At 47.0% G+C, this 18,032-nt stretch overlaps 1 protein-coding gene and 1 pseudogene across 1 annotated transcript in view; both read left to right on the forward strand.

The window, feature by feature from the left end:
• The window catches only part of LOC149345843 (uncharacterized), a 52,243-nt gene extending 40,051 nt beyond the window's left edge, over window positions 1-12,192 (forward strand). Inside the window, exons 6-8 of the mRNA XM_089586244.1 lie at window positions 5,771-6,024; window positions 7,814-7,974; window positions 11,280-12,192. Coding sequence (XP_089442370.1) covers window positions 5,771-6,024; window positions 7,814-7,974; window positions 11,280-11,453 — 589 coding nt within the window. The 3' untranslated portion in view covers window positions 11,454-12,192. The remainder of the gene's footprint in view (window positions 1-5,770; window positions 6,025-7,813; window positions 7,975-11,279) is intronic.
• A 1,513-nt stretch (window positions 12,193-13,705) lies between these two features.
• On the forward strand, window positions 13,706-17,167 carry LOC149345844 (uncharacterized; annotated as a pseudogene).
• The last annotated feature ends 865 nt before the right edge of the window (window positions 17,168-18,032 follow it).

The raw sequence follows: 18,032 nt of genomic DNA on the forward strand, positions 1-18,032 counted from the left end.
TCTAGGCTTTACTTTTAGCGCAATTAAGTCAGGTTTGATGATATTCAACCATTACACTGACCAGATGCTTGCAAGTTATGGCCTGGCTAGCAGAATGTTGGAGCCTGGGTAAACGAAGGACATATGTACATGGAAAAGCACGAAAAACCCACTAGGGCGAAAGGGCGAAGCGTGGCCGCGAAAATGAAGCATGCATTATGGGCGTACGACAGCTATGAAGCACAAAAAGATTTCCCCTACGTCTACCGACGACGGAGCTCCGCAGCGGCCGCCAGTTGCCTTCACTCATCATGACCCAAGACGCCTCCCAGCAAACCTCTGCCCCGGCCATGACATCACTCGTTCTTTCTCCCCCTCGTGACCCTGAGACATTTTCTGCCCACCGACCGCGGTCGTTATTTTCTATCCAGAGTAGTTCACAACATTCTTCGTTCGTGTGACACGCAGCACCAGCTCGCGACAGCTTACCACCCACAAACCAATGGGCTTACGGAAAGGTTCAACCGCACGCTCACCGACATGTTAGCCATGTACGTATCTCCAGACCGAGATTGGGACGCAGCGTTGCCTTATGTGACGTTTTCATATAACTCTTCCCTTCATGACAGAACAGGCTATTCTACTTTCTACCCTTTGTTTGGTAGGCATCCCGCCTTGCCTTTGGACACACTCATGCCGCCTTCTTCAGTCCCCACCACTGCTTACGCTCGGGACGCCATCTCCCAGGCCACGCTGGCGCGCCAAATAGCACGTAGTAGGCTCCAAGCCTCTCAAGTTTCCCAGAAGTCCGCCTACGACCGCCGTCACCAGGCAGTCGAATATACCCCACGATCACTCGTCCTTCTCTGGACGCCCTCTCGCAGCGTCGGTCTCTCCGAGAAGCTCCTTTCGCACTACCGTGGCCCTTACCGTGCCGTGCGCCGTGTTACCGACGTGAACTATGAAATTGCCCCCCTTGAAACCTCGCCATCGTCCTCTGGCGCCACCACCGACATCGTCCACGTCTGTCGCCTTAAACCTTATCACGACGCTCATACGTCGCCGCCCTAACGCCGAGACGGCGTTTCAGCAGCCGGGGGTCCTGAAGCGGGTAGACGACGACGACAAAGAGCGATGGCACGAGTGGTAAGACGACAACGAAGTTCTGACTGTGTTCTCGGTGCCGCTCGCAGCTGTTCTTTTCTATTTGTAAATATTTGTAAATATATTCTTTCCCGCAACATATTATATAACGATATTGTCAACCTAGATACTCCAGAAAAATTCTACGCAGATGATACCTACGCAGATGATACCAGTCTTTTTTTAGATGACGATGACAGAGATGTACTGTGCTGGCGTGCAAATGACACGTTAAAGAAACTGCAAAACTGGGCTTCTAGTAATCCGTTAGTGATTAATGCTGAAAAAAAGTAACTCTGTAATTTTTCGAGCGAGAGGGAGACAAGTGGACCCTACTTATCCTTTAATGTTAAATATTAAGCGCATCGAAATAGTCAATAGTTTCAAAACTCTGGGCGTATTTGTTGAGGAAAATTGAGGCATATTGTATTGCAACAGGCAGTTACAATCTATAATCCGTACGTCCGTCCGTCCGTCCTTCCGTCCGTCCGTTTGTCCATCCGTCCATCCGTCCGTTTGTCCATCCGTCCTTCCGTCCGTCCGTTTGTCCATCCGTCCGTCCGTCCGTTTGTCCATCCGTCCGTCCGTCTGTCCGTCCGTCTGTCCGTCCGTCCGTCCGTCCGTTTGTCCATCCGTCCGTCCGTCCGTTTGTCCATCCGTCCGTCCTTCCGTCCGTCCGTCCGTTTGTCCATCCGTCCGTCCGTCCGTCCGTCCGTTTGTCCATCCGCCCGTCCGCCCGTCCGTCCTTCCGTCCGTCCGTCCGTTTGTCCGTCTGTCCGTCCGTCCGTCCGTCCGTCCGGCCATTCGTCCTTCCGTCCGTCCGTGCGTCCGTCCGTCCGTCCGTCCATCGAAAGGACAGGAATACGGTGCAGTAAATTAGACTGCATAAATAAAATTGGGAAAAAGTGGAGGGGACACGTAAACTCCGAATTAAGAGTACGACGCGATAACGTAACGGGTAAATTCCCATACATATATGGAGAAGTCCATTCTCTAATTTACCTTCATAGATCCCTGGGAGTCCTCATACCCCTCCGGGCGCCGTTGTGCTGCGATTAAGCGATGCGCCACACCCTGCGGTGGCAGGTGTTCCCAGCAGTGGGTCTTGTGCAACCCAGGTTGGACTTCCCGAGCGACCAATCATTAACTTAACAGCCACCTGCCACGGTGGACAGGTTGTGATGACGTCGTTAGGTGACGTCACCTAGGTAGCCCACCTGCCAAAGTCATGTTCGGGATCCTTCGCTCGCAACACCGACCGCGGACACCGGATTTTCTGCACTTAACGCTGTAGCGTTAAAAGATTGAGCAGCTGTCTCCGAGTGTTCTCCCCAGCACTGACGCTGCGGCTCCGCGAACACGAACGTGCGGTGCGCCGAAGTGTCAGCGCCCTCCGCTGTACCCCTGAGAGCACAGGCTGCGTGGCCGCGTACAACTGGTTCGTCTTGCGTTTTTTACTTTGATGCTAGTAAAAGATTAGCGCGGTAGAGAGCAGAGCAGCTTGCCCGGCAAACGCGTACTCAAGAGCGCATCTCCGTCGACCTTGGCAGCGACGCGTGGCGGCAAGCAACCGCCCTTTCGCCCTCGTTCGGTGACCTGTTCCTGGGAGGCCGGTGCAGCTGAGTGTGCGGCGAAAACATAAACCTTTCTTCGAAAACCGGCCGCCCGGCGCGGTTGCAAGGTTTGCTCGGAAAGCGTTTTTCCCGCGTTGAGCTCTCTTACTGGAAATACCCAGCAATCACCCGTGTGTGGGCACAGACGCAGGGTTTTCATTGGTGGGAACAATCTTGGAGCCAAGTCGCCCATGTGTCGACGCGGCAGCCACGCCGCTTTTCGTGCCTCCTAGCGAAAACAGCTCCAGAAAGCGTTTCCAAGTGCTGAATCAGGAAAACGTGACTTCGCTGGCCTTCAACGCACGTGACTGGCCCCTATATACTCGTTTATTGCTGGGAGAAATTGATTAGACGATGGGGAAGTTTTTCCTCGTCGCTGCATCCAAACTGTGACGACAGGGCCAGAAAGGACTCGCGAGCGCCATTTGGCACTGAATTGCGCTGCAGCCTAGCCTCTGAGATCTGGGCTGTATTATATATTCCGCCCAGATCTCAGAGGCTGCAGCGCAATTCAGTGCCAAATCCGGTGCGGCCATCGCAGTTTTCCGCACGAGTAAAATTTGGTGTAGGCCAGTCAGAATTGCCCATGCACTTTGAGTCTGGTTGTCGTTAGAAAACGCTAATCAATCGATGCGGTTCTCTGATGTGCTTCCTTAAGACACTGTGCAGCGCTGTGTACCAAACCGTTCAGGAAACTGCGCAGGCTTGCATGTTGTATGTCGTTCTTTTAGGTTTGTTCCTTTTTCTTTTCCGTATATTTGGCGTCAGAACTGCGGCTGTAAGTCGGATGCTTTGGCCTAGCAAAGATGCACTTGGTGGAATGGATAGTTGGGCTAGTTAGAGTATGTGTTCATTCCGTATATAAAAAGAAAACGCCAACGGACGAAAGGCTGACAACAGGGAAATAAACAGACAAGCGCTGACTCCCAACTACGCTGTTTACCCTGAAGAAGTGTATTTATAGCTAACAATCACACCAACCCAACTGCTGAAGAGCCGCGTAAACAACAAAAAAAGAAAACACACAAAGAACCACGAAGAAGAAAAAACATATCACGTGCTGCCCAGAAAAGCAGTCTATTGATTAGCAATAACGAAGGCCGGCTAACGCATTCAGCCGTTTTTGCTCAGGCAGCACGCCTGGATTGTGGATTGTGGATTTTGGATTGTGTGAGCCTACTGAGAGTTCCGAGCACGCCTCGTATACGGAATCGCTGGAATACGGAATTCATGCTATGTGGAAAATATCAAGAAATTCTTACGGTTCCATTTCTGTGTGGTTTCCTCACTTCCTTTGTGAAAAGTTGAGAACCGCAGCCGCGGCAAAAGCTTTACGCTGTGCCAGCATCGCGAATCTCTCGAACGGAACTCTCGCGAGCGGAACTCTCATCCCCATCTCTCTGAAAGTTAGGACCTCTGCAGGTGCCCATATGCAGGCCTCTCTATTTTTGGCCGTCTTGTCAGCATCAAATCAGCATCAGTACTGCTGTACTGTACTATGAGCTTCAATAACTGCACTGTTTAATTATGATTTAAATAACTCACCACTGCATAGAGCTTTCGAATGTAAGTATCTCGGCATTGTATTCACCGCTAACATGTCCTGGGCGCAACATATTAATTTCATTTGTACAGAAGCACTAAAACACTTGGGTATTTGAGGAGAACGTTAACTAATGCACCAAAAGAAGCTAAGCTATTAATGTGCAAATCCTTAATTGGTCCCGTAAATGAATGCGCGTCTCCCGCTTGGAATCCTCATAAACAAAGTGAAATTGATCAAATCGAGAGCATCCAAAGGAAAGCCATCGTCGCCATGATCGTTATTTTTCACCTTCTTGCGCCTTGTCCGCTTTGAATCTAACCCCCTTGTCCGTGCGCCGTCGGGTGAGTTCACTGAAGTTCTTGCACTGCGTGGACACTTCACTTTATCATCCTAGTGTCCATCTTACCCCTGGTATTCCCCGATCAACCAGGAGTCATCAGAGCCTTAATGTTAAGCCATACTTCGCCCGTACTAATAATTTCAAGCACAGCAATGAACTTCAGTTGCTAGTTACCGCTCGTCCTGTCTTCTTCTCGAAGTTCGCGGTTATTCTTCTTTAACAGTTTTTTTCCTCGTACTATTGAACATTTCAGCTTAATTCCTGGCTTAACGTGGCCTCTTCCGTTACTCTGGTTCAAATTTAAACAGCGCTAACTTTCTGGAAGAATACACAGATAGACATGACAGGACGGGCTATGTCTATCTGTGTATTCGTCTGAAAAGTTAGCGCTGTTTAAATTTTGAGAAAAGAAAATGCATCACCAACTAGCACCGCAACGTGTTTTACTAAGCGAACTCTCTTCCATTAAATTAATTTTTAACAGCTATCGGTGCCACATGATGTTTTCTTTATGCTGTGTTCATTGTACATTGTTTCAATTGATTAATTACTGCCTATCACATTGTTAGTGCTACGTATTCAACTATGCTAGATGTAATCTTTGTGTGTGTGTGTGTTGTACATTGCCATTTTTACAAATTGTTAACCCCACTCCTGCAATAGCCCTATTAGGGGCTGCGGATGTAAAAATGAATAAATAAAATAAAATTCGAGCACAACAACCGGAAGTGGAAGAGCAAACAAATATTTTACTTGATGTAAACTGCACTACTAGCACACTTGATATTTACTCGCCTAGATCGGAGCCCATTTTGTCAATCGACCTCGCGTGCATTTGTTCTCCTTCAGCTGGTATTTTTCTGTTCTTCTGTTCGTGTGAGAATTGTTGTGCTCACGATTTACCGGACGCGCGATTTACCGGACGATTTACTGGAGTACATGACGCTAATCGGCGTCCGATTGTACTACACCTGCGCATATGTGCTGTCCGCACTGTCCACGTAGATTCAAACGCTTCCCTAAAAAAGCACGAGGAATTATTGTAACGGCCCTACAGAACTATTTCTATGGCAAGAGGCCTGAGAAACTTAATCGAGAAACTGAAACAAGAAGAATTAAATGGAATACTTCTTTGTGCCCTTTTCGCAGGAGCACTCCCGACGTGCTGCTGGTGCAGCTGGGCAATCTGCTCAAGAACGGCGAGCGCAACACTTACGGGGTGCACGAGATCACCATGCACCCCTCGTACTCGGCGGACTCTCCCGCCAACAACCTGGCCATCGTCACGCTGGACAAGGAGGCAGCCCTGGACGAGGACGTGCACCCCATCTGCTTGGCCGAGAACGACGCCACGCTGGACGACTACGAGTGCTTCGCCACCGGATGGCCCAACAGCGCACTGAGTGAGTCATGGCGCCAGGTCCGTCTTTACGCCCCTACTGGCGGCCATCGCGGCGGTCAAAGCACACTTTCCCTTCTTGGCGGTGAACAGGAGAGGGACCGAGAAAAGGGCGGGAAGAGAGGGAAAGAGGGAGAGAGAATACCAACACAAGTGCAGTTAGGTTACAACTACAGAACACGTTGTCCCTTACTCCGTGAGAACACAGGACGCCTGCAGCTAGTCCGGTGCTCAAACCTGTGGCTCTAAAATCTTTCAAGGCATGAGGCCTTTATTGCCTCATGCTGTCGTAACTAGGGAATGTTACCAAATGTGTGCGCGTTTCGGTGTCACTACTTAAAAAAAAAAAACTGTGTCGAGGATGGAGATGCTACCAGTCCGCCACGAAAGCTCAGTGTTTGAGCATGAATAAAGGCGCATCTAGTGAATGCATAGGTCTCATAAATAAAATAGAAGTAAAAAATATAAATAAGAAAGGAAACAAAATTGAAAATTAAATAAAAAGCAAAGATAGAAACAAACAAAAATAAAAGAAACAAATAACAAAATATGAACGATAAAAAATAAAAATTTAACAAAAAGTGCACCAGGAAATGCTTTCGCCTTGCAGCACTGTAGAGAGCCAAAGTGCCCCCTGAATTTTTATTACCACGTTTTGCGGCGATTTTCAGTCACGAAGGGCTCAGAATGATGGCACCAGTTTTGGGTGTATTAGTCTTAGCGACGAGAGGTGCTATGTGGTGCAGTGATAAAGAGGGTGCGCAAAGTTTTGTGGACAATCCTAGTGGCTCAATGATCTCATTTTTCCACGTTATTTAAAGCTTTTGCAGGGAAAGACAGGGCTTGAGTGCGAGTGCGCAAAAACTAGTGAGGTAAGGCTGACAAACGTGGTTGCGAAAAAACTACGCAGCGCCCAAACTTCTGTGGCGACGGAAACTAGCTGTTGTTCCGCGCGATCACACGGAACAGCGGTGACCAGTTGGAAAATCTGCGTTGAATCTAGATAACCTACAAAATATGCTGATCGTGTAAAAGGTACGTAAAGACGAAATTCAAAACAAGACATGCGTTATACCACAGATGTAGATCATCCGGATAGCTGAACGAATAATCCAGAATTCACTGCAACAAAAATTTGATTGGATGTCAGAATGCTCAGGAAAAGCACTAGCAAACTAATTAATGCGCAGAAGATGTATACTTCATGTTTTCTACGTTCTGCTACAAGGATTTGGATGCGCTTGTGATTTGGTATTTTTTTTGTGGTCAATTTAGAACCAAACGCTATGGTAACAGTAGCTTAATTTGGGCTAGTTGGTAACAGTTCTTCGAAAACATAGCGCAAAAAGGACACGGACGACACAAAACTGGGCGGGACAGGTGCTTTCCTGTCCAGTTCTGTGTCGTCCGTGTCCTTTTTTGCGCTATGTTTTCGAAAAACGCCATGGTCCTTTCATGATATTGTTCACAGCGCAACAAGAACGGGAAAAACGAAAGACGATAGAGTAACACAAACAAGCGCTGACTATCAACTAAGTGTTTCTATATATACCCCTTCTTTTCTGCAATAAAAACTAGTTGATAGTCAACGCTTGTTTGTGTTACTCTATCGTCTTTCGTTTTTCCCGTTCTTGTTGCGCTGTGAACAATATCATGAATACTTACCAACTCGCCCAGATTGCTGCTTTGCTGAGAGCCATGGTCCTTTCAAGCAACATCAGGCATTGGGATAGCGCACGCCTCACCTCTTTTCGATGCCGGCTAACACGTATCACATTGCGACGCTCTTGCAGAGGTGAACCGGTACGACACCCTTCGCAAGATTCCAGTGCCCACGATGCCTAACGATGTCTGCCAGGCCAAGGTCAAATCCGAGTCATCCCTTGGCGCCAGCTACGAGCTGAAGGACGACTACGTGTGCTGCGCCATGCCGCAAGGCGTCATATCCTTCCAGGTACGCCGCGGGTTGCACCAAGTTTTGAGCTTTGCGTTTTTTGCCAGAAACGGTGCGCGGGGCCTCAGGTAGGGGTGCTGTGGGCAGCCTCTTACTGCACTGATTTGACCCGCAGTTTCGGTTTTGCTTCCCGCGAGGTACGGCGCAGCTCTAGCTGGTGCATATGGTTTGGAAGAAAGTTAGCGTACAGAGGTTAAAAGCTAGTGGCCACCTTTAGCGCTCGCCTCCAGTATTTTGTATGTTCCATGTGACTGAAATAAAGTCGATGATCATTATTAATATTAGTATTAAAAGACGAATCGAATGAAAAGAGACGACCACCACAAGCAATACATTCAGCTGCTTCATGCCGCCCCAAAAGCCCGCACAAACAGATTGGTAGTCAGGGGGGGTGTGGGAATTGTGCTTTCTGAAACCGAATCTAATACGTTATAAACCATATCGAATAAGAATCGAATAGCGAAATAATGGAATCCCATACGAATCGAATTCCAGCACAACCGAAAACCGGCTAGTTTATGTAGTTAAGCAGCCTTGAACTGCATAGAAGAACCAGGACGAGCAATAACAAACACACGCAGCGCTGACTATTAACTGAAATTTTACTCAGAAAATTGCCTGCTTATAAATTCTTTTAAAGTTGTGAATCCTGCCGAGTAAAATCTGAAAGACGCTTATATAATGGAATACTTGATTCTTGGCTAACTGTAATCAAATATCTGTCTACAGATACTCATGCTAAACTGCGGAGTTGGCCATCAAATAGAGAACGCCCAACACGAAGTGCGTGTATCATCTCTGTTGCCGCCATGTCGTAGGCATGGGAAAATTACCTTTTGCTACTGATGACGGCAGCAAGTAAAGTACAGTCTCAGATGAAAAGAGCGAGCGTTTGAACCTTGGCCTGCGATATCGCTCATGAAGGTCGCTAAACATGCCTGAACCGTGTTGCGTCGCCCAGTCCCGAAGTCAGAAATTGTATAACCAATACGAACGCCTCCACAGGAGTGAACCAATTCGTGCCGCTGAATCTTCCCGCGCAGGACGATCGTGGCAACAGGTTGTGCCGCATTGCAGCGGGCTCCTCCTCTTTTTGAAAAGGCGTCGAAAAAAATCTCTCCTATTATTCGGAAACTGAAAACTTAACTTTACGAAGGATGTAATTTGTTGGAATAATTTTGAGTTATGCACTTGATAGGTTCAGCGAACTGAATGTAATGATATTCGATTCACTATAGCAAAATGTTCAATATTGACGCTCCCGCAGTAACCCGGCATGCACAAAGGCAAGCTTTCAAAAGCATACTTCCAATACACTGTAGCGCAGCAAAAGACGAGGACACAAGAGACGAGAGACGAACACCACGAGCGCCTCTGGTCTCTTGTGTCCTCGTCTATTGCTGAGCTACAGTGTATTGGAACTATGTACCAACAAGCCCAGAAAGCCACGCTACTGAACTTTCAAAAGCACCCCTCTGAAGATAAAGAGACCAGAAGCTTGTCCTGAGAACACATATCACCGATTGATAACTGTGTACTGAGTGAGCACTTTTTAATGCTCGGCTTTGCGCGTGCCTGGCCCGAGCTATTTCTGCGCAGGTTCTAGGACCACATAAAGCAGCTGGAAGTCGTGCTTGTGGTGGTCGTCCCCTTTTATGCTATTCCCCTTTTCTCTGCGCTAACCTCATTCCAAACAACAAAACTCAGAGGCGCCGCAAATAACTTGAGCTCCCAGAACAGCGAGACATCCGCTGCAGGCGACACGCCGCTCGGCAGTCGCGGAGAGCGATGGGGATGAACACTCGGAGCACAGTGCAGCGTGCATTTATTGCCCTTGTTCGCTTTTATACATCACGCGCTACCAGCCCGCTAACAGGAACGAACTTAGGAACTTGTATAATATTCGGGGTGTATCTTACAGCGGGGCAGCGGCGAAGCACCGTTTCCAGTTCGAGCCGACCAAATGTTGGGGAGAAGTGCTGCTACACATTTTTTACCACAGCAACTTATTCAGTCAGTCGCAAACACCGGAATTAATATTAAAGTGTAGGAGCAGAGGTTGTCGCAAAATTGGTCGAGAGGCTTGTGGCGTTACACGTAGAGCTGTGGAATGAAAATGATTAAACTCGAGTTGTTTTGTGAGCGTCAAGTCGTAGCATGGCTTATAAGTCGCTATGGCATATAAGGATGCAAAGTGAATCAGGGTGACTAGTTGGGAATCGAGTCCTGGGCGAGTGAGAGACGTTCGTTCCACGTGGAGGCCTTGTTTGTCGTGTGGTCTAGTAGGCCGACTGACGTATGCTGACGAGTGTGCGCATTTGCAAATAGGCAGTAATTAAGAAAGAAAGTATCAAACAACAATTAACGCTTTTGCGTCATACCCTTCGGGCGGAGCTGATGTGCCCCCCTAATTTATGAACATCAGGGCAGATCGCATTACATAAGAGATGGGAAGAGGACGTAAATTGATGCACCAAAAACAAACCTGGTGTATTCAAAAAGTAGAGCCAGGATCGAACATGCGATACAATCACAAGACTACAAGCAAATTAAATACAACATGATGGACAAAATCTACATCATGGCAGATCGTAATAATAATAAAAATATTAATAAAAATAATAAACTTTATTAACGCAAGACTGCCACAGCAGCGCTACATGATACGCCTGCCAAAGCCGCAGTGGGCTTGAAGGGCAGGCCCGGCAGGCAGCGGCAACAGAGTGGAATACCGCGAACAACACGGTTTGTGTTGAAGCAATACAAGCAGGAACAAATACAAGAAAACGACTAACAGCGATGGGGAGAGTAATTATAAAGAGAACAAAAAAAACACAAAATGCTTACGCTGAAATGTAATGCAAGGTAGCAGTTCTAGTACAGAGCAGCCAAACAATATCTGCCATGAATAATACATAAAAAAGTCAGTATTTGTGAACAAAGTGAACAATAACATTTGGGACTGAAACGGAAAGGGAACAAATATTTGTACATCTGCAGGATTACAGGGCATCAAAACCATGAATTCCTATGCTGGCGCACTATTCGTACGCGTCAGCAGAATCAGTGGCACAGCAGTATAACCTCAAAGGCTCCTATTATATGAAGTTATGTATGATTTAAATGAGCTTATATGTAAAAAACCGATTGAGCTTGGTTATCAGATGGTTTAGGTCGGCTTTGAAGGATGACGACTTCAAGCTGTTCATGTTCTGTGAAAGAATCATAAAAAAAAACACTGAGTGCTTCACTTGGCCACCGCGTATACCGCATACCGTTTGTTGCTTCTTCCCTTCCCCATTCAGTCGTGCACGGGCGGCGGCCTAGCCTGCGCCCCCAAGAGCGGCGACGGTCGGTACGTGTGTCCCGGCCTGGCCACCTTCAAGGAGGACGTCCGCATGGGCCCCAGTATCAGCGGCATGTTCCTGCGCCTCGGCAGCCACATTCCCTGGATACAGTCCGTCCTGGCCAAGAACTAATTCCCATCTTATTTCTGCACTATGTCATCACAGAGTTCTTCTCTGAGCGATGGGCAAAAAACTACGGGGGCTAACACGCGCGCTCATACCTTAGAAGGGTCAGGATTCGGGCTAGTGGGCAGTCAACATGAGGATCCATAGCGCACAAAACTGAAGGGACACAACACAAGCGCTAATGTTCCATAGCACTTGTGTTGTGTTCCTTCAATTTTGTGCGCTATGGATCCTCATGCTGTCATAGCGTAAAATACAACGCAGAAAGACGCAAGTGACTCATTGGTACAGCGACCAACTATTTGCCTGGTAAACCATGTAACAACTTTCTTGACCTTACACCAGGTAGAGGAAGGGGTTTTTGCACTTTTTCGAGTTCAGCCTGTGTTTCCTTCCGTGCCATTTAATCACTTTCATGTTAACAAGCACGTAAAAGGCGTTTCATTGAAAAACACATTCCGAGCCAGTGCTTCTATTGTGTCTGCTTGGCTTGTCCTCTCTTCCCGCCATCTATTAAGCTATCAACCAGTGCCAACTTTCTTAACTAGGAGCGGCGCTGATATGTTTTAGAAAGCTGGATCACGTTTTTTATTTTCCATCATGTCGCTTCAGAGGCGTGTGCGAAGAAGTAATAGCGCCTACTTGACTACGATCCTGCACATTCCGTGAGCCTTGATCCACTGTTGCGAGAATGCGTTTATTGTGATTTCAAAAGCTCAATAAAGGAGTGTCATTAGTGTCTGAACTCGTGCCCTTTGTCAACGGCCAGGAGGATGCACCCAAGTTACAAAATTACGGAACGAAACTGAAAACAGCAAGTTGCAGTGCTCTACGCGAATGGGGAGAGCTGTTCATTCTGTTGCACCCCACTCGGTAGCAGCTCGTAGCCACGCCCAGCCGTGTGAAGCGATACACGTCTATTTCACTTCGCAGCCAAGTTAAGAGCCGACTGACCTGCTTGCGTCATCAGAATAACTGCGTCTCCAGCGAACCCTGCTTCTCCATTCTTTTTCACGTCACAAAGTGAAGTCAGCGACTGCCCTAACACAAAGTATAAAACCGGAAGAGGCGCCCAAGAGATGGAAGAGCTGATCCGGGAGAGAAAGCATGTTCCGCCGACGCAGGAGTGCCACTATCCTTTCAAATATACTTCCTTGCCGGTTCATTCTTGCATTTGTAGAGAGCGTTATTTTGTATTAAAGGAATAGAGGCGCCAAATTTTTGAATGCGTGACTTTTTCTTCGGGGTAGTGCGCAACACCACAGCATCATAAGCCTCTATTCCATGAATGCGAAAAATGCCGACTCCAGTTGACTTTTGAGGAACTAGAGCAGGTCTTGAGAAGAGCCAAATCTACCTATACATAACCTCAGAGCTATATCTAATGTAGATTACTTATTTCCTACACAAACATTATTTTTCAGGCACAGGATTGTGCCTTAAGTGTTCTACACTAGTTTCGGCTTCCACACATTTGAGATCAGAGCTGCACGATCAGGCCAGTAATTTATTAAATATGAGTCATCTACGAATCAACCCAGTGCCTCGGAAAACAAGACATAATGAATACTGGCACGTACCGCGTCCGAGAACTAATTACGGCCTGCAGTCTCTCAGATATGTCCTACCTTCTCTACCGAATAAGTTTGGGTTTGCAAATGATTCCATTTACTCCGTAACACCCAACTACATCCGAAATCTCTTTCGTAAGCGTGTTGTTTTTGCTTGCGTGTGCAGTGTAGCGCGTGAAATGCTTTGTTGTTTATCCATTATCAGATGTTAATGTCTCACAATTTGTTTCAATTCGTTGTTCGTTTGTGAATGGCTCTCGAGTGTGTGTATCGTAAGGAGCCAAAAGTGCTGGTAATTGTATTTTTGCGCAGTGTCTGCTTTTTATTTTTTGGAGGGTTACCAGTTTTTTTTTTCTGCCCAACTGCTACCGAAGCAATGTAGGCATTGGGAGCTTCGCCAAGCCGCAATTGCAACTTTTTTTCTTTTCTCCTAAGGCATGTATTTGAGTGAAAAAATGAACCGTGTACCGCGAAAGGTGTGACTCGTCCTTCCCTCTATTTCTCGACGTTTTTGCATTTTAAGGCGGAAGCCTTTAATGTCACATCGTTGCAAGCAGTTGCAAGCACCGAAATGTGAGGCTTTTCAATTGGTCGAAATGCTCGTGACGTCACAGTGCGCGAATTTCAAACCGGGTCAATTGTACTTAGGCTAGTAACCATGCAACCAATTAAAGGGATGGTATAGTGATGCTCCAAGTAAGTGGGACTGAATTTAGTAAATTAGTGAAAACTAACCAATTAGCCTAATTAACCTTTCTAGTCAGACCAGAAAAATGAATGAAACCAAGCAGGAAATTGGTCAAGTTGAGGAATCGAACCAGGGTATCCTGAGTGCTAGACGAACACGCTAACCACTCCGCCATGCCAGCTTTTTTTTTCTTCAACATGGTATTTATTACAGTGATATAACGTTCTATGTACATGAACTATATACAAGCCATTATGAAAACAGTGTTAAACAATACATATTGAAAAGACCATGCACTAGAAAAGGGGCAATGCAGAGCACATCACTAATAGTGAGTGCCACTCCGGTTCGTACTCAGTCTGGGCATACACGTCTCTTAGATGAACAACCATTCGACTGAAGTGATTCTTTGTAGACACAACAGGTTCACAGTGTCTGTCCATCATGCGTGTTTTCCAGAGGCTGTGCAGTCCAATCAGAAAGAACATGTCCAGGGGTTCATCAAAAATGGCAGCGCAGTGAGATAGCGAACAGAATGTGGAGTCAGATGAATTCTTTTTTTAAATGTGCATTGCAGGATATCCCAGAAGAGTACTGCATCTTTGCAACTGATGAAACAATGCTCAATTGTTTCTGGTTCATCACAAAGGCGGCAATTAACGGTAGACACAAAAATGCCCTTCTTCTCTAACCATGTTCTAACGGGCAACGTACCGGTGTGTAACTTAAAGAAAAAGGTCTTTGTACACGGCGAGACTGGCATCTTACTTACTCTTTTGAGTACGTCATGCCCAGGTAAACCAAAATACAGAGAGCGGTACATGTGCGGAGGGAAGAGCATACTAATCAAATCCTTATACAACTTTTTCCTCGACACTAAAGAAAGGAACTCAGGAGAAAAACGAACAAGTAGGAAACGGACAGCCAAATACACCTCTTGCATTATGCCCCACAAAGACGGACGGTCACAAACATTGGAAGTTTGGCAAGCTGGCATGGCAGAGGAGAAAGACGAAGACGGCGTTCCGAACGGTCGCGTTTTTGATGCCAGCTTGATGGTTTGGAATGAACAAAGGCGCGTCTAGTGAATACGGTGTCTTGGTTCACTCCCATCTTCCTCCCTTCCCGTTACGGCGAGGTTTTGGTGTCCACCGAGATATGCGAGAGTGAGATGCATTTCCTTTCCTCAAAAACCAATTTACCGACGAGCAAGGCGATGGTGTTCGGTGAACTCCCTGGCTGCGTTGCAAGACGCTGTCGCCTTCCACCATTGGAGGCGAAGCTTAACATCTTAACCACACATCAGTGACAGAAGCAGCAACACCGTGCTTAAGGTTTCCGCCTCATCGCACTTTAGGGCAACAAAGTGCCCCCCTGAATTTTTCCCTCAAACACTGCAGTCGACTTCTGTCGCATTCATGTAAACGCGGCTATACATGTATCACATCGTGGAATTCGCCTACGCCAGCCGAATAATTCATAACTGAATGGTACGGCAAAACAGCGCTGACGGACGGGACGGAAGAAGATGAGACAAACACATGCGCTGAACTAACAACCAAATGGTTTATTGCGAAAGAGGGTGCAATATAAAGCATAGAAGGAAAAACTGTGGCTGGGGAACGCAAGTCTCCCCCCGAAGGTGAATAACCTGCTCGTTCTGGGGCAAAAATACTGCGAGCATCCGCGACTCGACAAAACGCAGCTCCTCTCTCTTGTTAGGACCGCTGCCAGAAGAGTAAGAACGGATGAAGTTGGGAGATGCATCAAGGAAGGCGTGGATTCCCTCCCCCCGGAGGTGAAGAAAGGAAGCACGCGCCGGCTCACTGCTGCAGTATCGGCCCTCAAAGACGCTGGCGTCAAGCTCCTGCAGTCGGACAAAGAGGGTGGTTTTGTCGTCGTGGCAAACGACTTCTACAAGGATAAGGCTCAAGCTGCAGTCGCTGCCAACTTCAGACAAGTGAAAACTGTCAAGCCGTCGAAAGTGCAAGAGAAGGCAGTAGAGCTTTGTGAGCGTGCTGGCCTTTCAAGACTGGCCTCACCGTCTTGAAAGCCTCACCGTCTTCTTCAGCGCCAAGACGCACAAAGTAAGCTGCCCCTTCTGTGTCATTGTATCTGAACGAGGAACGTGGCAGCGCGAGGTAGCGGTGCTCCTGCAGAAGTGCCTGTCGCACCTTGAGGTCGAAGATCCTTTCCTCATCAGAAAGCTTGAGACCGTGTCGAAATTCCTTCAAAACGAGTGTCCTGCCGACGTTAGCGCGTTTTCGGTGGATGTCAAGGACTTATACTACTCCCTGCCGCAAAGCGCGGTGATCGCAGAAATCAGCAGGTGCATCGATCGTCACGGAGTTACAAAGTTCCAGAACTCTAGTGGCATGAATGTAAGCATGTTTCTAGAAATGCTCCACTTTTATTTACAGTCCACGTTTGCTAGAGTTGACAATAGTTTTTTCATCCAAAAACAAGGTGTTTGTATTGGATCCAGCCTCGCTCCCGTTCTCAGCGATCTGTTTTTAGCTTCGTGCGATAGACAACTTCAAGCCAAGCTTGACGGCACCGTTGTTAAGGTTATGCGTTATGTAGATGACTTTTTAGTATTTTATCTCAAAGGTGACGCCCAACAAACTGTTGCTCAGATTTTTGACGTGTTCAGTACTGAACTTAACAACCTACAATTGACCACAGAGCTACCTACTAACAACAAACTAAGGTTTTTAGATCTGGAACTTTAGCTATCGTGTGACCATATCTGTTGGATGTACTCCCCGCGATCCCAGAAGAGCCTGCTCCCCTTCCGGTCGGCCCACTCTAAGATAGTTAAGCGCGGGATAGCGAAAACATGCATGAAAGCCGCTCTGTTTAGATCATGTGCGCATAAAACCCAAGCCAGCTTTGACGCACAGGTTACTAGGCTTACCGCTGCAGGCTACCCGACGAAGGTCTTATCTGGCATAGCAGAGTCGATATTAAAAGAATGCAGAATTCAGAAGGAGATGCGCAAACTGGACAACAAGAACATAACATGTATAACGTATGTTCATCAAGTATCGCACAACCTGAAAAAGATTGTGAACAAAGCCGGCGTGAAGCTCCTTTTCTCTGCCAGGAACAAGTTGGGAGGCCTGTGCAAGAGAGTGAATCAGGAAAATGGAAAGAAGGCATGTCAGAAGAAACACAGAAACAAATTTGTCAACTGTTGCTGTGGTGTGATCTACAAGGTTCCTCTGTCATGCGGCCGATTTTACATCGGGGAGACCGGACGGTGCGTCAGTGATCGGCTACGCGAACACGCGAAAGACATAGAAAACAAGTCACGCCGAAATAACATGGTCATTCATTTCGCAGATTGCGACAAATGTGAGGCGCTTTTAGACGAAACCACTATCATCGCCAAGTATAGAGATCACACCTCACGCCTGATATCGGAGGCCTTTCATATTCACACATCAGGCAACTCATGTGTAATCCAACCATCGGTGGCTCTATTCCCACAGGAGATCGCTTTTCTTAATCATTGATGATATCCGGAATGTATGCCTTGTCATGTTTACGCCACAGTTTTCCCTTCTATACTTTATATTGCACCCTTCCTCCGCAATAAACCATTTGGTTGTTAGTTCAGCGCATGTGTTTGTCTCATCTTCTTCCGTCCCGTCCGTCAGCGCTGTTTTGCCGTACCATTCAACATGAACCAACCAGCCCGACTCAGCCCTCTCCTTGAATTCATAACTGAATGCTCTCCCATGTCGTTCCGGTTTCGTTTAAACCGCCAAACAGTGGCTCCTGCTGTAAAAGACGAGTTTAGCCCATGTGAGCCATTAAAACTGCATTGTAATCGCTGCTTGTTTATTTTTTTGTGATTCTAGCTCTTGAGCAGACGCGTAAAAGTTGGCGCGAATTAAACGAACGAAAGCAACCACATATTGCAGATTTGGAGTAAATTTAAAGATCGGTTCGTTCCCTTTCTTCAGAGGGGCTCAGACCTCTCCAAACATAGTGTTGCGAGGACGAAGCAAAAGGCGATGATGCAGATGATGAAGGCAAATAAATATTTTTACAAAAATATACAAACGAAAAGTCTAAGTTACACAAGTAAAGTCACACCGAAAATACAAACTTAGGAGAAGCGATCTCTCACAGAGAAAACACTACTCTGATAAGTAAGGTCTTATCGACACGGAGCGTATAACTAGACTGACTGCCCTATGGCGATTTTTATTGGATTTTTATACGTTTCACAAATTGAGAAGTCAGCGCGGTAATGTTCGAGGCCCGCCCTAGACTTTGTGCGCAATCATCACCTTCGGTTTGCTTTCCCGCGATGCG

This window comes from Amblyomma mixtum, chromosome 4, assembly GCF_055824585.1.
Source record: "Amblyomma mixtum isolate Tamu chromosome 4, ASM5582458v1, whole genome shotgun sequence".
Taxonomy (NCBI): domain Eukaryota; kingdom Metazoa; phylum Arthropoda; class Arachnida; order Ixodida; family Ixodidae; genus Amblyomma; species Amblyomma mixtum.